This window comes from Parasteatoda tepidariorum, chromosome 5 (assembly GCF_982258835.1).
Source record: "Parasteatoda tepidariorum strain Cologne lab strain chromosome 5, Ptep-v5.0, whole genome shotgun sequence".
NCBI classification, from domain to species: domain Eukaryota; kingdom Metazoa; phylum Arthropoda; class Arachnida; order Araneae; family Theridiidae; genus Parasteatoda; species Parasteatoda tepidariorum.
This window is the reverse complement of record NC_141759.1, coordinates 102162511-102182762: the sequence shown is the minus strand read 5'-3', so window position 1 is coordinate 102182762 and position 20252 is coordinate 102162511. Positions and strand designations below refer to the sequence as shown.

Below are 20252 nucleotides of genomic sequence, written 5' to 3'. Positions count from 1 at the left end.
TAACAGTGGTTTATTTTCTTATATTAAGATGAATTTTATTTCAATGTGGTAAGTTTGGTGTTTGCAATGCTCCAATTTAATATTCTTCTAAATTCCGCCTCTGCACTGCAATTGTTTATTCCTTATTAAATAAAATTGAAATAATTTAAATTGAAATAATTTAAATTGAAATTAGCTATCGCTACGCTCGAATATCCCATCTGGGAAGTAGACCGGTTCCATGCCGTGACCCTTCACCTGTCCCTCTCCTCCTCTTCTCAGTTGTGTAGGAAGTTACTAACGATATTTTCCCTTTTCTATATATTTTTCGTTTTTAATTGTCAGAAATATTTTTTTTTAATTTTCACGACGCTTTCTTTTAGAACTACATCCCATATAGTTTTCAGTTCCATATAGTTTCCTAACTTAAAAGTTTTTAATCTATTTGAAAATCAACAGGGAAACTGACGTATTTCCTTCTCCAATGACTCTTCCCACGCTATAAGTAAAAGCATGCGAAGTTGTGCCATAGGTAGAGAGTTCTGCTCTACGCCACCTGTAGCCGATTAAGATCCCTAATAGTATCCTAACTTAAAAAGATTTAACTCATTTGAAAATCGAAACAGAAACTAACTTATTTCCTGCTCCTAGGACATCCACACGCTAATAGTGAAAGCATGCAAAATATTGCCATAGGTAGACAGTTCTGCTCTACACCACCTACAGCCCATTCCGATTGCAAATATCTAAATTAATCTATAATTAGTGTCACACAATGAACTGATCGTTAAGACTCGGTTCCCAGCAGATCACTGAAGTCAAACATCACTGGTTGCATGAAACATCACTGTGCAAGTGGGTGACCAATTGGATCAGTCTGCGTAAAGACCGATGGTGTGCGGTATTGGTCCTCGTTTAATTGTTCTACCGTAAATTGCTCGACTTCGCGAGCAGGTCGTCAGGCTACCGAAGCGGGGGTCCCATCCCCTCTGCAAAGGATCAAAATTGTGATGGCATGTCTTCGGATCATCCTCAAGGATGTTTCCCGAACCGTCGCCAATAGCCCATTTTGCAGCTCTAGTGCGACGTAAATTAACAAACAAACAAACAAACATTGCGCAGCTCCAGTGTGACGTAAATGAACTACAGCAACAACAACTGTAATTAATATAAAACGAATGATTAAAAATACCCGAATGTATCCTTTTAGTATTTTTGTTTCAGATTATAATCCTTAAAAAATGAATTAATTTTAAGAACTTGTAGGGGGCTGCTCCTAAGTTTATGAACCCCGCTGTTCGTAAATGCTGTTTTAGTTCATTTACGTCGCACTAGAGCTGCACAATGGACTATTGGCGACGGTCTGGGAAACATCCCTGAGGATGATCCGAAGACATGCCATCACAATTTCCTGTTCGTAAATGACTTTCATGCATTACGGACAAAGGGGCCATTTTCTCTACTTAAGATATGCTGAATTCGATTTCGGAGATGAAGCTCTAATTGAAGGAATCTCATTCGCACCTCCTTGTACCATATTTCAGCAGTGAGAATGGCCCTATAATTGTTTGCGTGCAAAGCTTCCCAGTCTGGATTTCGCATTATTGCTTCTGTGCTAATTACAAATTTATTAAAAAATGAGTGGCAACAGTTTTCTATCAACAATGTTATTTATCATCAACAGTGGTTAGGACGTAGAAATATTCAGTATATATCTGAAAATTTAATATTTTTATAAAGTTAAGTATGTTTAATTCATGTACATTAAAGTTTCTGATTTAAACTTTAAGAAAGATTTACCAGAAGCTGGTTAAATTTTTTCTACAAAAACATGATCGTCATGAGGAATTATATAAACTCTTAAACAAATCTCATCTACCCTTGCAGTTACATGAAAAATTCTCATTATTGGAGATTTTAAGGTAAGAATTTAACTGTGCTCAAATGTCACTATCAGTTTTTATTTTTTCCTGAAATGAACTAATGTTATGAAATATATTTACCTTATAATTGTCCTCATGAAAGTGTTTACTTGTTGATCATGAATACCATCCTGCATAAGGTTGTAATTTTTATGATTTCACATTAATTAACTGGTTTTTTAAAATAATTTGCATCGCAGTGCTGCTGGATTACATAATCAAGACATGCAGACACTATTATCGATTCAGCAGTAATTGCACAATCTATTAAAAAAAATGAAAATTTATGGTAAGAAAGGTAATAATTTTTTTTTCTTCCTTGTAGCTGTTAGACATCCTGATTGTATAAAATTCCTGCATCTAAAATACAAAGTTGTTACACAAAGCTGAAGGTTTAAAATACATAGTGCAATTTTATTGCTTTAAAAATTCCTCTTTAGAGCATTTATTTTATAGTAAATCTTATCACTTCCAAATGTTTATAAAGTTATTGTTTTTAAATTCGGTATGGAATAATAACCTGCTTGGCTTACTCTTGTGACAACTATTCCTGTTTTGTGTTATATTTAATATATATTACAAAGTTTATTTCTCTTCCACTATTGCAGTATAGGAAAATATTGTACCCATTCCTATTTTTTACATAAAAAGATGTTTTAATTCCCTCAAGATAAAGTATTGAGAAAGAAGTTTATTGCTTGTTATGCCAGTTGTGGGGATATTTCCATATCGTGAGATGTCGTGCCAACTACAATTGCCAAGGTGCTAAATAGACTTTTAACTTGCAAATTTTTTGGAAAAAAAAAACATGTAAGTGTTTGTCTGAAGGTGGCTACAAGTTATATCTTTCAAATTGATCCCTTTCTGTGATCTTTTATTTAGTTTCTCGCATGCCGCTGCCCGGAAAGTTGCCAAGACTTGGCTATTATTCTGCCACAGATCACAATATGGAAATCCCCACCCCCCAAGATCGTTACCATAATTTGCTCATTTCCTAAACAAATTTGTGTGAAATAATGCAACCTAGTGTTATTGGGGTTCATTAAAATATTTTTTTTAAAATCTAAATCCATGGCTTTTAAAGTTCAAAATATAACATTGTGTGTAATTAAGAAAAGTAAAAAAAAAAAAAAAAAAAAACACTTACAATGTCAAGATATTAGAACCACATAATATGTGTCCATTTAATTTGTCACTTATTATTGCAAACTTTAATAAAAAAAATTATTAAATGTAGTTCTTTAATCTTCACTGATGGGCAAAATTAAAAGATGTAAAACATTCCTCCTTAAAAATCACAGAAAACTAGCACAATTAGGTGCCATATAATATCAGCGTTGCGCTGGTATCACCTACACCAGCGGAAGGCATAAAAGTCTGCATCCAGTTGTTCTGCTAATTCCACTCTGCATTACAATTGTGTCTTTTATCGTTTTGCTGTTTTTTTTAAAATATTTATTTTATTTTATTTTACTGTTCTTGTGTAATTGAGTTCCAGAATTGTGTTTTAGACTTCAAAACTTGTCGAAAACTTCCAAAAACCTGTTTCTTTTATAAATTGGTGACATTTTATTAGATACTAAATCATGCAATATATTTGCATTACATGCTACTATAATTATAGTTTATATTATATATTACATGTAAAAAATGTAGTTAAAATTATTGAAACTGTATTGGTTTTTCTAATGGAAATCTTAATACTTTAAGGCACATATTATAACTACTCAGTTTATTTTACATATAATAACTATGAGTTATTAATTAATTTTAATCTAAATACTTATTTATTTTAATTTTTCCATGTTAAAATTTAGACAAACTCTTAAGTTAAGTAAAATTAAAGTGTTCACCAATAATTCTGATTCAAGGTTTAATTTTTTTATTTTATTGATTCTTAAAATATATGTTGTTATTAATTCTAACCTTGGAAGCATCTGACCATGCAATAAGACTTTGGAGGACATTCAAGTAGCCTTGGAGAAATTTTTGGTCTAAAAAAATTTAAACAGAATTTTTTATTAAAAAATAAGTGGCTTTTCAAAAGTTTACCCTGTAAAAAAAAAAAAAAAAAAAAAACATCTATGTCAATTTGTGTATTTATTAGTTCAAATTCCTGAAGTTTATAAGTGAGACCTTGTATTTAGTAGATTATTACTATTTCACTATTACTATTTGATTATTTTATAATGCATATGCTCATTCAAAATTGGATGAAATTAAATAAAAAAATTCTATTTATAAACTTCGTTTTTCAAAAATATTTCGAAAAGATTGTTGTACTGAAAGAAAAAAGCTAAAATGTTTGGAAAATTTTTTTTGCCACCCTGATTGCATGGACCACCCAGAGTAACTTTTAATGTAATGATTGGATCTTCTAGCATTCGTTCTAAATGATTCTAGGAGGATCTAAAATATACTAATTAATTAGTGTAGACGATATTCTAAGTTACGAAATCAGATGTAAAATTGTACTTTCCCTGAATAAACATACTTTTTTTCCCGATGGATTAATAACCCCGAAAAGTATGATGTACCGAAAAGTATGATGTATTTCCTCTACTTATGACCTATTTCTAACAAATTATTAAATCATGGTTTGAGAAGAAATTAATAAATTGATAGTTAAAAATTATTGTTTAAATTGATTGTTTTAATCATTTACACCCTAATATAGAAAAACCCAAATTTTTTTTTTCCTTTTTTTTATTTCTTCCTAAAAAAATCACTCTCATTTGCTCGTGCTATAATATATTGTTCGGTGCAAAAACATTTTCCTAAATTTTCTTTTTCAACTAAGCATATAGCATTAAGACTCTATTTATTTATTTATTTTTGGTTTTTCTAGATATCAGATAATTTAGAGTTATTCTAGATAAGCATGTCAGATTGAGACTCTTTTGAGTTATTCAGGATATGAGATCATTTTGGAATTATTCTGAAAAAGGCATCTAAGATCAAGACTTTTTTTTTTTTTTTTTTTTTTTTTTTAGTTATTCTAAAATTTTAAGTTCCTTAATCCTTTGCAGTTTAATTTTAACGTATTTTCTATTGAAAATGGGAATACATAATTTTCTTATGATCTGAACATTATGAAAAAAAAACAGCCTTATGAAGCCTGAAACCTAAAGGTAAATTTTTTTTCTTCTAAATTTCTAGACAATGTGAAGAATATATGTATCCTATCCAGTAAACAAAAAGGTGAGTTGACTGAAAAAAAGTTATCTCTCTTTTTTGAAATTTATATGTATATATATCGTTAATTTATGTGTCGTTGTATGCACATACATGATTAGTACACATTATATCAGTACAGTACAGAACCCGTTATCCGGAAATCAAAAAACCGGAACGAAATTCGATAAATTTTCCCGCCATTTAAAAAAAAAAATTGTTTTTCTTCATAAGATTTTAGGATTTTTCTTTCTTTTTTGAAAGATGTTCACCTTACCATCATTTTGGAAATAATCGTTAGTGTATTACTTCATCGTTTTTTCTTATTTTCAAGATTATTTCCAAAATTTTTTTTTTTTAGTTGGTTTTAACAATAAAAAAACGGCTTTTTGTAGCGATACCGAAAACCGGATAATCGGTTCCCTACTGTACATGCCCAAGCACACGTGAGTACATTGTATATACAGAAGTAGAATGAATAAATTTTACTTCTACTTATGTACGTTGATACATGTATTTTTTATTTTCTATTTTTTGCTTAGTATGTTTTATTTTGCATTTTTTGGTTAATTTGTTCTATTTTCTTTTTTAAAAAAAATACCCAAAAAATGCTTTTTTAATGCTCTTTACACTAATTCATGAATTTTTTTTTGCTTTAGCTATATTAATACAATATTAGAAAGCTCTCCTTTTAGCAGATATAATCTTTTGAGCTTTTGACAAGATTATATCTTTTCCTTATTTTGCTTTTCAGCTTTTTACTTTTTTTTTTTTAAATTTTAAATTTATTTTTTATTTTCTTTACTAATATTTTATTTATTAATAAATTTTTCTTCTTCTCTCTTATTTCTTCCTTGTATTTCTTTTCCTTGCACATGTGTGTGTGTCTATATATATATATATATATATATATATATATTGTATATATATATATATTGTATATATATATATATTGTATATATATATATATTGTATATATATATATTGTATATATATATATATATATATATATATATATATATATATATATATATATATATATACATACACAGTAGGGAACCGATTATCCGGAATGATTGGGACCATCGCTATTCCGGATAACTGATTTTTCCGGTTTTCTGAATCGCTACAAAAAGCCGTTTTTCTTATCGTTACTTACTTACTTACTTGATGAAGTAATACACTAATGATTATTTCCAAAATGATGGTAAGGTAATCTTTCAAAAAAGAAAGAAAAATCCGAAAATCTTATGAGGAAAAAAAAAATTATTTTTTTTAAATGGCGAGAAAATTTATCGAATTTCGTTCCGGTTTTTTGGTTTTCTGATTTACGAATAACGGGTTCTGTACTGTATATATAAGTTCAAATTGTAGAATAAAACAAAGAAAAATTATAGACATATGAAAAAAAAGGGGGGAAATAATAAGTAAAAAAAATGACAAACAACAGTTAAAAAAAAAGAAAATGAAATGAAACTTATTGTTTTTCTTAACTTTCTTCGTGTTTTCTTGTATTTATTTATTATATATATATATATATATACATATATATATATATACAGGTTCAAAATAATCAAATGTATAAAAATTACAGAACTATGAAAAAGCGAAAAAGAAAAGTAATAAAATCCGGAGAAGAAAAAAAAATTGTATCAATATAGCCAAAGCAAAATATATCAATACAATAGTGTGAGGAGCACTCAAAAAATTTTACAACAAATATAATGGAACTCAATAAGTAAAAATACACGTAAAAATAAAATTTAAAGAATAAAAATCAGAAGAAAGCATAAAATATAATCTGTAAAGTGACTCGCAAATTCAAATGAGCTTATATAAACGGAAATTTTTCAAGAATAATTTAAAATAGCACAATTGAGAAGCACAAATTCGGGTAAAAGCGTAAATAGAGGGGTTTTGTTTTAAATTGCGTTCTTACTGTAGTACCTACTGAAGTGCGTTTGATTTGTTAGTACTAATTTTGTTAATAGTATGGTCCCGAAAATGGGTGTGCGCAAGGTTATATTATACTGGATAATTTAAAGTAATTGACAGTTAATAATTTTAGAAAATTAACTTTTATTTAAGAAAAAAATAAAATAGAAAAGCGAAAGAAACATGAATTTGCACCAGGGTTCGTGATTTTTTTTTTTTAAAAATTGAAAAAAATCAAAAAATTTTTTATTTAAATCGGATTTTTTTTATTTAAATCCGAATTTTTTTATTCAAATACAAATTGCTTATTCAAATTAATTTTTTACTAAAAAAACTTTGTAAATGTTTAATCAAAATTAAGTTAATATTAAAACTACATTATAATAATATTTTAGAAGCTCTAACTACCTGAAACAATTTTTCATTATAATACATAACTTTAAATGCATAACAACTATTTTGAAACAAATGCATGATTCAAATTTAAAGACTAGATGAAATGGAGAATTTAAAGAATACCATTTAAACAAAGTTTCAATTACCAAACCCTAATTTTAATTTAAAATTGTGATTTCTTTTTTTTTTCTCTTGATTTTTGGAATGACAAAATAAATATAACAGATTGTGTTTATAAATGTAGTCATTCATCAAAAAATAAATAAATATTTAATCTATATTTTTTTATATTAAAATATTCATTTTTAATCCTGTATCAAAATAGATAAGTTAAACTAAAAAAAAAAATTTATTTTTAAATTTTTTCATAGAAAATCTGATATTGTTAAAGATACTGTAAACATATTGAGGAGAAAAAAAATACTTAAATGTTTACTTTAATCTGTACTTTCAATCTCAAAAATCAAAAGATTTTTAAAAATGTAATTTCAAATTTGTTGGAATTTAACACATACCAAGAAAAAAAGTAATTTCGTTAACTAAAATTAATTAATGCAGCATTTTATTTAAAATAAATTTTAAAACTAGGAAAGGAAATAATAAAAGTAGGGGAGAGTCGGTTAGCCCTGCCAAGAAGGTACCCTCGCCCACTGTCAATTTCATATGTCAGAATATTTTTTCAAGTCAATGGGCCATCGGACATTAATTGTTATATTAAAAAAATATTATTTTCAAAGTTTCACATATTTATGATAAAATTTGTGGTACACTCAAGTATTTGATATACTCAAGTATGTGTGATAAAAATGATAAATTAGGTTTATCTATTGTGAATAAATTGGTCATTTTCATTTACACCTGAAAAAACAGTCAAAAAACATAATTTTTGTAACTGGGCAGGGCTACCCGACACATTTTGAAAAGAACTGAAAAACATGTTTTTTTTTAAATTTCTGTTTTTTTAAGTTGAACTATTCTTTTTCTGGTTTATTCTTTTTGCATTATTTAATTAGATGATAAAACAATAGAAACATACAAAAATATTGATTATTACTCAATATTATACAGAAATATAACCAATACTCCTTAAGTGGGCGGGGCTACCCGACTCTCCCCTATCAATAATTTAAAACACTACTTTTTAACTTTTTAAGTAAATATATGTATATAAAAAAATCAGGTGATTTAAATCAATGATTTTTTTAAAAAAATAATTTTATTTAGATCAAGCTGATTTTCCGCAGGGCTTTTAAAATTTCGATATTTTAGCACGATATTATTACGAATCGCAAGCAAAGAATCACTCATTTAGATAACCATTTTTGACGTGGTTTATTTGTGCGGATTTCATTGCAAATCCAATTATTTTTCTATCATTATTTTGGTAATTATTACTACACATTTCTACAAGTCCCGACTTTTTTTATTCGCTGTTGCGATACTTTTAATTTCGAATCCCGCAACTAAATACATCACTCTTTGACGGGCTTTATTTTCCCATGATTTAAAAAAAATTCTGATATTTTTTATTCTATAGTTTAACCGAACGCGAGTTTAAATCGCGCATTAAAATAATTACTTTTTAACTGCTCTATCTGTGCCAATTTTAACATAAATATAAGAGGTTTTTTGGACGTGTTTTTTCATTCTTTCCTGTAATTGACGCATTTTCACTTGTGATTTTGAATATCCTGATATTTTAACACAATATTACAACTCGTGAAATTCAAATCTGTTTGAAATTTTTTTTATAACTTCAAGTAATTGTGTATCTTAGCAAAATCAACACCTTTCCGAAAAGGATAAATGAAAAATCATACGTTTTTATTCTTCTCACAATTTGAAAAGCACACATCACATTTTCTATTTATGTAATTTAAAAGTCGCACTCAGCTATGTGTATTCAAACAATTTTAAAATAACACATCGCTATTTGTTGATGTAAAAATCAGAAAAGGAAGAACACCGCTTGGGTGATTCAAAACTGATAGTTATTTTCCCTAAGTTTAATACTGCCCAGAACAGCAACTTCTGTCGAAAGACTGTTTTCTAGAGTGAATTTGGCCTGTTCAAAATTACAGAGCAGTCTTTGAACAAAATCAATAGATTTTTCATTTAATGGCTTGAAAAAGCTATCACATGATCAGGTAGATAAAATTATCACAATAATTAAAAATTTTGCAAATTGCAGGATGGATACCCTTAAGAAATTTTTTTAACTATTTTCTACCTACTTCAACTATTTCATGTCATTTATGATTATATGCTGGGAAATAATTTGTATATCATTAAATCATTGAAAGAATTAACTCCTGTCCATCTTTTGAAAACATTTACTATTTAAACAAAAACGTAACAGACAAGATTAAGCGAAACATTAATGTTTTGAAAATGAACAGAACATTTAAACCTCTTCACTCGGAAGAGATCATTCAACTTCTGCTTACATATAATATAAACTACAGTTATGTCACTGTTACGGTTAAATTTTAAAGTCTAATAGTTTATCGACAGTTATTGCATACGTAAAAAAAGCTTTATTTTATGTATGTAAATTTTTTTTCTTCCAGTTTTAAACAGTTTGACATGTTACTGGGGCCCAAAACATTTCTGCACCCAGGGGCCCTGCTTGATGTTTAGACGGTCCTGTAAATATGTATTATTAACATTATAAAAATAACAATTGTGACATAATAAGACAATACAAATGAGAAAACAAAAGATGCAGGAATTATAGATCAAGCTTTAAATTTGTTATATTCTACCTCTTAATCTGTTCATGAGTTATTAATTTTTTTCTAATTAAATTACTTGTAATATTGATAAGGTTAGATTAAATGAATTACACTATTCATAGTTTATTAAATCATTTTTACATCTTTTCAGGTTAAACTATGGATCCTGATGAAAACTTTAAAGGAAGTGAAGTAAAAGGATGTTCAAATATTGATGAGCAAGAAAATAATGATGAAGGGCAAGGTGAAAACCCCCCAGAAGAGATGAACGTTGAAGCTATAGATGACACTAATTATGTTACCATAGCAGTGCGCGATGAGGATGATCAAAATGGAGAGCAAGTTTATGGTTATCTGGACACTAGAAGTGCCACACTATTTGTACAGAATCATCTTGAAGGTGGCTCTCCACAACTCTTTCTAACGCAAAATGAAGATGGCAATGAAATTTTTGTTGTCATGAACGAAAACGGTCACGCAGTGCTACAGCAAGATGTAGTTTTAGAATCAGTACAGAACCTAAGGAGTGGTGATGGCACTGGAATAAATTGTCCAGCTCTGGAGTTGGGTGAATGTTCTGGTGAAAATTCAGGTGCTACTGGTGTAGATATTAAATCAAAAACTGATTGTGCTGGGGAAGATAGTGACATTTCTGAAACTGCTGTATGGGCTATAAGAGACAATGTTCCTGGACAAGAGAACGCAACCGAAATGGTCTTCATCCCCGCACAATCAATTATTTCATCTCAACTCATAGCTGATAATGACCCTAATCATCGATTGCATTTATCTGCTAATGAACCTTCTACTAGTAACAATGCACTTCTGTTGAACCAACCTCCAGACGTTGCCAGGAGTATTTCGGAAAATTCGGTTATCGTGTCGAAGCATTTTTCCGATGTCGAATCCCCTTCCGAAATAGAAGAAAGAGGGAATGAGGAAGATTTAGATAATCCTCTATCTGTTGATGACGATACTAATGATCGCCTTACACAAGATTCAGACCAAACCGGCTCTCAATATTCATTATATTCTGGTTCCCGAACTATCGACAATGCGGTATCTGTTATACATTCTCCTTCTTCTTACAATAGCTTAAACGGCAATGGTTTCACCTCTCTAAAAGGTAGGGAATTTGATGACAGAAAAGAATTTAATCATGAAGAGGCATCTCATCTTGAAGATTCTTATACTGGAAATAGCTCCCCGGAGCAGTCTTTCCATTTGACATCTGATAATAAATTATTAATTGATGAGGATAGTAATACTATGTCTTCTCAGACGAGTGGCCTTGATCTTAGCAAAGATTCTAAAGTACGGTATTCTATACCTGCCTGTGATACTCAATTTCCTAATGAAGAACTTAAAAGTGTTCCAGAATCACCAGTGCCAAAAGATAGAATAGAAGAAGATTCAGATGTTTCCATTGACCGTATTTCTAGCAAAGCGTCATCTGTTATTGTTGCAATGGATGAAGAATCTAAAGGAAGAATTGATGGGCATGATGACGACTCGACATTGGAGAAAGACGATTCATCGAATGCAGAAACCACAGAAATAGATGTTTCTGAGAAAGAAATGCCGTTGAATGAAGTATTAGCGCATCCTGGTGAAAAAGAATCTGACAAGGATGAATGTGCAATTGAAATTGATGCTTTATCAGAAGACATCTTTGAGTCAAATTCTGAAGAAATGCAGAGGTGCTCTGAAGAGGCTAATTTTCTTTATAATAATGATCCTTTGGGTGAAAAGAAGGCTTATAATCGCCGCAAAAGGGATATTCCTTCTGCCTTCAACCAAGAGTGTTTGCTCCCCAAAAAGAAATTTAGAATACAGCCGGATATCGAGCAGGAGATAGCTGAAATTTGTGAATCTGGAAATAATTTTCATAACATCGTAAAGGGAATGGATTATGATTCTCTGCCCTCTAAAAAAAGTCAAAACGAAAGTAACGGAGGATTATCCAGCGTGCAAGCGAATGTAGAATCGAACATTGTATTGAAGGAAATAGATTGTAATTATCTCTCTGTGAAAAGATTCCAAAATAAAATGGAAAATGGCAATGAACAAGATGAATTATCTGATTCACTTGCAGAGAATGCAGAGTCAGGCATTATGTTAAAGGAAATTGATGAAGAGCATATTTCTGTTAAAAATTGCCAAAATGAGATTGAAAATGGAGATGTTTCTAATGAAGTATCTGAAGAACTGAACACAGAATTGAGTGAAAGTTCAGATACTGGTGATAGCACTGAATCACCTTCTGTGAGAAAATCAAGTGCATCTGAAGTTCCTTCTGAACAAAATAGTGTTACACAAGCTCCGCAAGTTAGCTCCCTGCAGCAAAATGGCGAAGAAGATGAAATAGAAAAATCTGTTGCTCAAAGTAATCATGAGAAGGTGACCAGCACTCCAATTAATGAAAAAAGGAACCTGGATGTTTTTGACTTGTCCCCCGACGACACCTTCGTCCTTCCCCCAAAAATTACTTACACTTCTAGAAAGAGAAAAAGAAGTCCCTCTCCTGAAGAAGAAGAACTCAATGTCCAAAAAATCAATAGTGAACTCTTCTCCAACAGTGGAGAAATTAGTGACAGCTCTAAAGATCTTAGTGTCGTAAATAGTGACACTTCTGAGATAGCAAATGAGAGTGAGCAAAGCGTGCAAATTGACGATGATGATTTTATATCTCCTGTAAATATTAAAATTTCTGCGAATTATACTCGTAAAAGAAAAAGCATGCCCCCTGTGGTGCGGGAAGTGAGGACTCGCAGTTTAAGACCTCGTCATTCTGCTGCCAGTGATTCTTCAGAGATCGATTCTCAAACCGAATCTGTGTCGGCTGTGGGTAAGACAAACAGTGAAAATGAAGCTAACAATGAAGAGCTTAACTGGGGTAATATATTATTGAGCACTTCATTTCGAACGCCATCAGATTCTAATAGTTCGTTAGACCCTAAATCTCCTAAAAGGAAATCTAGTGCTAAACTTAAGAAGGAAAGGGTGACCAAATCTCCAGCATCAAAAAGTGAAGAACAGTGGGAAAAATTTATAAAAAGCTCTTCCCCTAAAAAGGTAAAAAGCATAGAAAAGAAGATCAGGGATAAGGTAAAGAAGCAAGTTCGAACTTTGTGTAATTCTGAAAAGTTTATCTCCCAGTTCGATTTGTCTTCGACGACCGAGATTCCTAGTCCTCCTCCCAGAAAGAGAAAAAGTTCTAAAAAGGAGCCGGTAAATAACAATAAAAAGCAGACACCGGTGAGTTCCTCTAAATCACGGCGAAGCGCCCGAGTGGATGAGAATGAAGAGCTCTCTTCTAAAGTTTCAGGAACTAAGTTCGTGAATGATAAACAACCTACCACAATAATGACAGCTTCTAATAACAGCCCTAACACCAGTAATAGTAGCATAAATTCAAGGGTGAGTTCAGGTGAAATAAAAGATTTCAACTGTTCTAACTGCTCTTTCTCTACGAATAAAGTGAACAATCTGATAATGCACATGAAATTTTGTGCTCATAAAGAGCCACCCGGTCGATTGTTGGATTATAGCGTCAATGATATGGATCGCCGACAAAGGATTCGAGGGGAAGATGGGATAGAAAATTGTCGAGACAGGAGCAAGAGTTACTTATCGAATGGGTCTGTTGATTAATAATGCTGTTTACTTGCTGGTCTGAAAAGTTTAATTGAGGAACATGATAAGGAGGCACTGGAGAAACTTTTCATCTCAAAGTTTATCTCCATTAGTGTATTAAAGTTTAAGAGATAAGTGAGTTTAGCTAAACCATAAAGTTTTAAATGCTGAAACAAAAATGTTTTCAACCTTGTAGCGGAATTTTTTCGGGCTGTCAGCAACTAAACTCTCTAGCCAAAATATCTTTCTGCAAGATACTTTTAAATATAACAAACATATATGTTACTAATTTAAAATAACAAATACGCTGTGTTTTAAAAAAATAACTGTATAATTGTTTTTAATTGAACATGTAATAATTCTTTATTTTAATATTATGGATGATATTCTCGCATTGTACAAATTATTTGTGTGTTTTTTCCAAATTATTAAATTTTGTAAATAATCATCACAGTAAAAAAAGTAATTAAAAATCATGAATTCCGTAGTAGTAATAACCGTAAAAAATATCGACGATGAAATCGTGCAAATCGGACTCCTCAAACGAGTGTTTCATTTCGATATTAGGTTGTTGTAATAAATAATATTGTATTAAAAGATTATCGGATTTAAAAACTATGCATTAGCAATAGGAATAACAGCCAAAAATCCGATAGCATTATAGCCTTTAAAAGGAAATACTCAAATGCCGGATTCGAATTTTCCATATTGGTTTGAAATATATCGGGATATTTAAAAACCACGGGAGAATCGATATCAATAACTGCCGAAATGCAATCAAAACATTGCGTTGATTTACAATGCTATCGGCGTAAATTGAGTGTGTCAAAAAGTGAGATTCAAAACGCATGATTCAAATATGTGTACATTTTTGTAGAAGAGAATTTTTGTGAATTTTTTTACTTTTCAAAAGAAAAATCTTTCTGCTTTTCAAAATGCAAACAAGTTATGGCAAGCAGTGGGGAAGTAATCCTGCAATAATTTCTTTGCACTTTGATATTTTGAAAACATTTTTTCAGCATTTGACACTTCATAGTTCCCCTGAACTCACTTTTGTCTGAACTTTTAACTTTCTCACTTCACAAATTCTTCATTTAAGCTTTTCGACTGTCATGCTTTTACAAATTAAATAATTGTGAATTTATCTTTTTCAAACTTGCGTTTACTTCTTACAGAGACAGTAATGAGGCATCTTGTTCCACTGCTCGAGAACATGTCCTAGAGGATTCTGATGATGACACTGATAAAGATGATCGGCTACAAAAAAGTAAGTGTATTTGGCACACATATTTTTACAATGGTGCATAAAAGTTTATAATATACATTAAATTTCTATTGGGTTAGTAAGAAAATAATTTCAGTTTTTATACTGTGAAATAAAGTTCAAATTTTTTTTACACAAAAATCAAACTTCTATTTTATGGTCTTTTGCCTTCTTTCTGTTAGCTTTATGATCTTTGGCTCATGAAACGGTCCTTATGAACAGAAAACTCTACCAAGTGTATTCAATGTCTTCTTTATTCAAGAAAGTTTAACCATTTGTAAATGTTTTTACTTAGTTTCAAAAAAGTTTTGTAAATCAATGATGGTGCAAGTTTGGGGCTATGTGGAGTAATCATGCTCCACCATGATAATTCAAGATTATTTTGTAAACTTTGAAGTAAATGTTAATGGAATAATGAGAGTCACCAAGCTCCAGTGATTTCATAAGTGTTGCTCAAAATGTGAGAAATCATTGTGATATGTGTGTCTCCCATTTAACCCTGATCTTGTACTATCATTTATTTTGAAACTTTCAAAACTTTTTAACCTCAAATCACACTTTGTATAGTTTTTTTTTTCTGATTAAGACCAGACGTTCTATGAGTATGGCATTCTCAAAAAGATGGAATCAGTAGGTCATCAAACAAAATGGAAAATATGTGACTGATTAAAGTAAATTTGTGTAGAAAAAATTGAGTTTTACTTAGCATTGAAACTACTTTCATGCAAACCCAATGTTTTACAAAACTTATTTTCATAGCTGCCAACTCTACTGGATTTTCCAGTGAACTACTGGATTTTACTAGTTTCTACTGGTTTTAAAAATAACTTAATAATTCAATGTACTTATATTAAATTCATTTTTTTTTTAAAAATTTGATAGGTTTTGATACTAATTTTAATGAAAATAACTCACGTGAAACTCTAAAGAACACAGTGCCATACAATTTTTAAATCCTGAAATGGGTATTAAAGTATTTTCTTATGAAAAGCATTTCTCTTAAAGATTAACAATTTTAATTACAAATACATAGCTGCCAACTCTACTGGATTTTGCCAGTTTCTCCTAATCTACTGGTTTAATTAAAATTCTCTTGGTTCTTTTATGTTTAAGAAAATTCCCTAAAATTGAGAATGTTTCCTAAAAAAATCCCTATTGAAATAGAATTGTTGTACAGATTATTGCTTGCTTGAATATTTAACTAAGTATTACTGATACATAATGACGCGAACCCCACTTATACAAATCAGTTCAATACTTTTTTTGTTCTAAAATGTTTAGTTTATTGTTATTTAGAACTCTCTTTTTAAATTAATTAAAAAAATCTTATGACTATCTTTGATGAATTAAATGCCTATTAATATTCAAAATTATGAGTTAACATAATACATAACATTTCAAGTATGTTTAATGTCTATCATAACTGGAAAATATTGCAGTTTTTCTATTTTGGTGACTATAAAAATCCCTAGAATTACCTATGTGTAAAATATTTAGTACATTTTATGCAACAATTATCATGGAATTTATATTATCTCGTAAAATCTACTGGATTTTTTCCTATCCATGTTTGCAGCTATGCATGGTTGCTATGAATAGCATAACATAACACAGCTATATCGGTTCCATACTATTTTCAATATAATTCCAATCTTGATCTGTCTTATTTAAACAAACATATTTCTAATATCCAATCTGAAACACTTGCATAATGATAATAAAAAGAATATTAAATGGAACTGCACTTATAATTGATGTGTAATATATTTCTAAATGTCTGAAATAAGCTTACAAAATAAAGAAATAAACAGTCCAGAAAAGGAAGAAAAAACACATCTTTTTGCAGAGCATTAAAACTTGAACTTTCCCTTCTGAATCATTTTCATTTTTCATCCTCTTTTAAACTTGTAGTCAGACACATTTCAATACTTGCAATTCATTTTAGTTATCACACTTGCATGATAAATTTTTTTTTCTTACTTGTTTCTTTCAGTAACATATTTACAATTGTTCACTTTTGAATTTCAAAACTTATTATTTTCTTTTTCTCCAGGATTTGGTTATAAAGAGAAGGCTGTTGTATGGGTTCAAATCAAAGACCGCTATTGGCCAGCAGTGGTGAGTTATTATATTCATAATAATATTTTTTTTTGTTACTAGGTTGTAATTACAATGGGCCAAAACTAGGACTGGCATTACATCCATAAGAAACCTGTACTGCCAGGACACTAAAAAAAAAACAAAAGAAACTGTATAGTTTGTCTAAGCTAAGAACTCCTCTTGCCACAAAGTCTGAGACCGTCTGGTGCTATGGAAACAAGAATGGCACATTTTATGGAGGGTAGCTTCTTTCTAGGACTAAAACAATAGACCGAAGAAAGAGATTCCCTTTCTCTTGCCGATCTTAGCCGAAATCACTCCAAAACAGTGACCCGGTACCCCTACTTAAAATAATCATACCTCGTAAATAGGAACTCAACCAGATGAATGTCTGGGGGAGTTCTTATTTTAGACAAACTATATGAAATGGAAGAAAATGAAAAGTAACCAATATAATTTTACAAAAAGTATTATAAGAATAACTTAAATTTAAATAAATTACATTTAATGTAGAACTAGAAAGTTAAAAGCTTTACATATCTAAACAAAAAAATGAAATTATTGTTTCTTTATTCATTTTATTTTATTAATATATTTATTTCAGTTTTATACAGAATTCAAAATCTATACTAAAGTAGTGATTTTTAAACTATTTTCATGTTTATTTCAGAATCGGTTTGAACATTTATACTTAACAGTATTTAATTATCAAAAGTATATGTTTAGGTTGTAATTTATTAACATTGATTAAATTTGTTTATGATGTTTTTACAGACTTTTATATAGTTATAAAATTAGTTTTACTATGCTGATTTATGTAAAATATTGAAGAGTTACGGTTATTTTAAGTTAATAAATTCATTAATTTTGTTACTCTTTTCAATTGTTTGAAAAGAAAAATTGAGTATTTGTAAAAGAGGTTGTTTGTTTGTACATTTTTGACTCTTTTTAGTCATAAATTATCAGATTCGTGTTGTTTATTAATGAACTTTAGGTATTTATGCATTAATAAATCACCTTAAAATATGTAACATGTATTTATAATTACATGTTGGAAGTTAAACTTTGTCCAATATGACTATGTTGTTATTCAGCTCTACCATTTTCGGCAGACTGGGTGGTGAGAAGGAATTCAATTTGTTAATGAATAAATAATGCATTCAAAGTTATAATTTTTTTGTATATTGTACCTGGATCTCATAAAGAATTTTCATTATAGATATGGCGATTCAGTAGGCGCAAGGCTCATGTCTTTTTAATCACTTCATCATTAACTTATGAAAAGTAAGAGATACTTATTTATAATACAGTGGAGCATCGTTTATACGACGATCACTTATACGACGTTTACATTTATACGACGTTTTAGTGTGGTCCCAAATCATTTCTATTCATTTTAATGTAGAAATATATCGTTTATACGACACACAGAATCGGTTATACGTCGGTTTTTAGATTTTGTTCACGTTTATTTAATTTTTTTCTTGTGTATTTTAAAAAAGGGCGTAATTTGCCAACATGAATGATACAGAAAAGGGTGCCAACAAGAATGCTTGGATGACGACCGTAATTTTTACTAGATGACTGAAAAAACTAAACAATGTTATGAAGAGGCAAAAACGAAAAATTTTGCTATTCATCAACCAATGTCCAGCGCACCCATCGATACTAATTATTTTGGAAAATGTTAAAGCTCTCTTTTTTCCTGCAAATTGCACAAGTGCACTTCAGCCATTAGATTTGGTCGTGATTAGAAATCTACAATTGCATCATACAAGTTGAAAGCAATAAGTTCAACTCGCTATTCAAAGCATTGTAGAGACTAATAGCAAGAAAATATAATTAAAGCTAAAGTACATTCAAATTGCTCACTGCAATTTTTCTTCTTTGGTTATTTGTTTGTTTTGCTTTGTCTAATTTAGAAATTTATGTAAATCAACACGTTAAACATTAAAATTAACTGAAAACAGAGTAAGTTTCAGTTTTAGAAGTAAAAATCGATTATACGACGTTATCGTTTATACGACGTTTTTCGGTGGTCCCTTCGGCGTCATATAAACGATGTTCCGCTGTATATTTAATGTGTCATTTGTATTCCAATTCCATCTGATAAACTTGTTTGACTATTCATTTATACATACTGGTTAAAATCAAAAGTCTTATTAATAAATCCATCTAACCAATTCTATTCAATCTTACATATTTTATTTCTTTTTATTGCAGATTAAAAGTGACTATTGATAGGCTACATTCCTTTGATGATGCGAAATATAATAATAAATTATTAGTAAGTACATTTCACTTGTTTTTTAAACTTTCTGCTGTAACAAATGAATGAACTTTTTTAAAATAAAATTAACCCAGTCCTTCTGCAGAAAAGCAGAAATTCGCTTTATTCTCTCAATTTTTAAGATTTCCGACAATATTCCTGAAATGTACTTTTTTAAGGGTCTAATTATTATGCCCCCCCCCCCCCCGCCATAGCTGCGGAAACCCAAGTCTCCCTAATGATAGCTGTGCTTGGAACAAGCTTTTTTCCCTTCACTAATCTCCCGAGAAAGAATGGTATGAGGAAGGAAATGGTTGGAGCTTCGACAGGTGCACCATTGCCTTGACAACTGCAACTTCCACTGTAGAGCAGAAAGGATGTGGTTCTTGGTTGTTAAGTTCTAAGTAGTTTAATTTCAGCCGTCGATATTTGATCTGGGTGTATTATAGTTCTCTTTACTCCGTTAGTTCTTTTTTTTGACTGTGCACATACAGGGGTCTGTCCAGGCTTTATTTACTACTGTTTAGCGGTACCTTCACAAATTCAACGTTAGGAAAAACGGTAGTTTCACAAATTCAATTTTAGGAAAAACGGTAGTTTCACAAAATACTTTTTCTTAAAATTTTATTTTTGCGTCTCTAAACAATAAATCCATATTTTTGTGTTGATTTTTTAATATAATTTTTCACAAACTATGTCTAAATTTTCACAAAATAGGTACCTCTCAGAAAAACCTAGACAAACCCTTGACATATTATCCGTGCACATATTTGTTTTTCATTTACTTGTGTCCTTTTCACGTATTGCACCATAAGATGAGTATATTTTAACTTCTCCACTTT

The 20252-nt window shown here is 30.1% G+C and overlaps 1 protein-coding gene across 2 annotated transcripts in view; it reads left to right on the top strand.

The window, feature by feature from the left end:
- Window positions 1-1621: 1621 nt before the first annotated feature.
- LOC107451375 (uncharacterized) overlaps window positions 1622-20252 on the top strand; it is a 33556-nt gene continuing 14925 nt past the window's right edge. Inside the window, exons 1-7 of one of the 2 annotated variants that reach the window (XM_087164656.1) lie at window positions 1627-1901; window positions 5061-5102; window positions 10293-13782; window positions 14953-15044; window positions 17095-17159; window positions 18361-18425; window positions 19365-19428. In XM_087164656.1, coding sequence (XP_087020782.1) covers window positions 10301-13782; window positions 14953-15044; window positions 17095-17159; window positions 18361-18425; window positions 19365-19428 — 3768 coding nt within the window. In that variant the 5' untranslated portion in view covers window positions 1627-1901; window positions 5061-5102; window positions 10293-10300. Of the gene's footprint in view, window positions 1902-5060; window positions 5103-10292; window positions 13783-14952; window positions 15045-17094; window positions 17160-18360; window positions 18426-19364; window positions 19429-20252 lie in introns of both variants that reach the window. The other variant, XM_087164655.1, reaches the window with a different exon arrangement.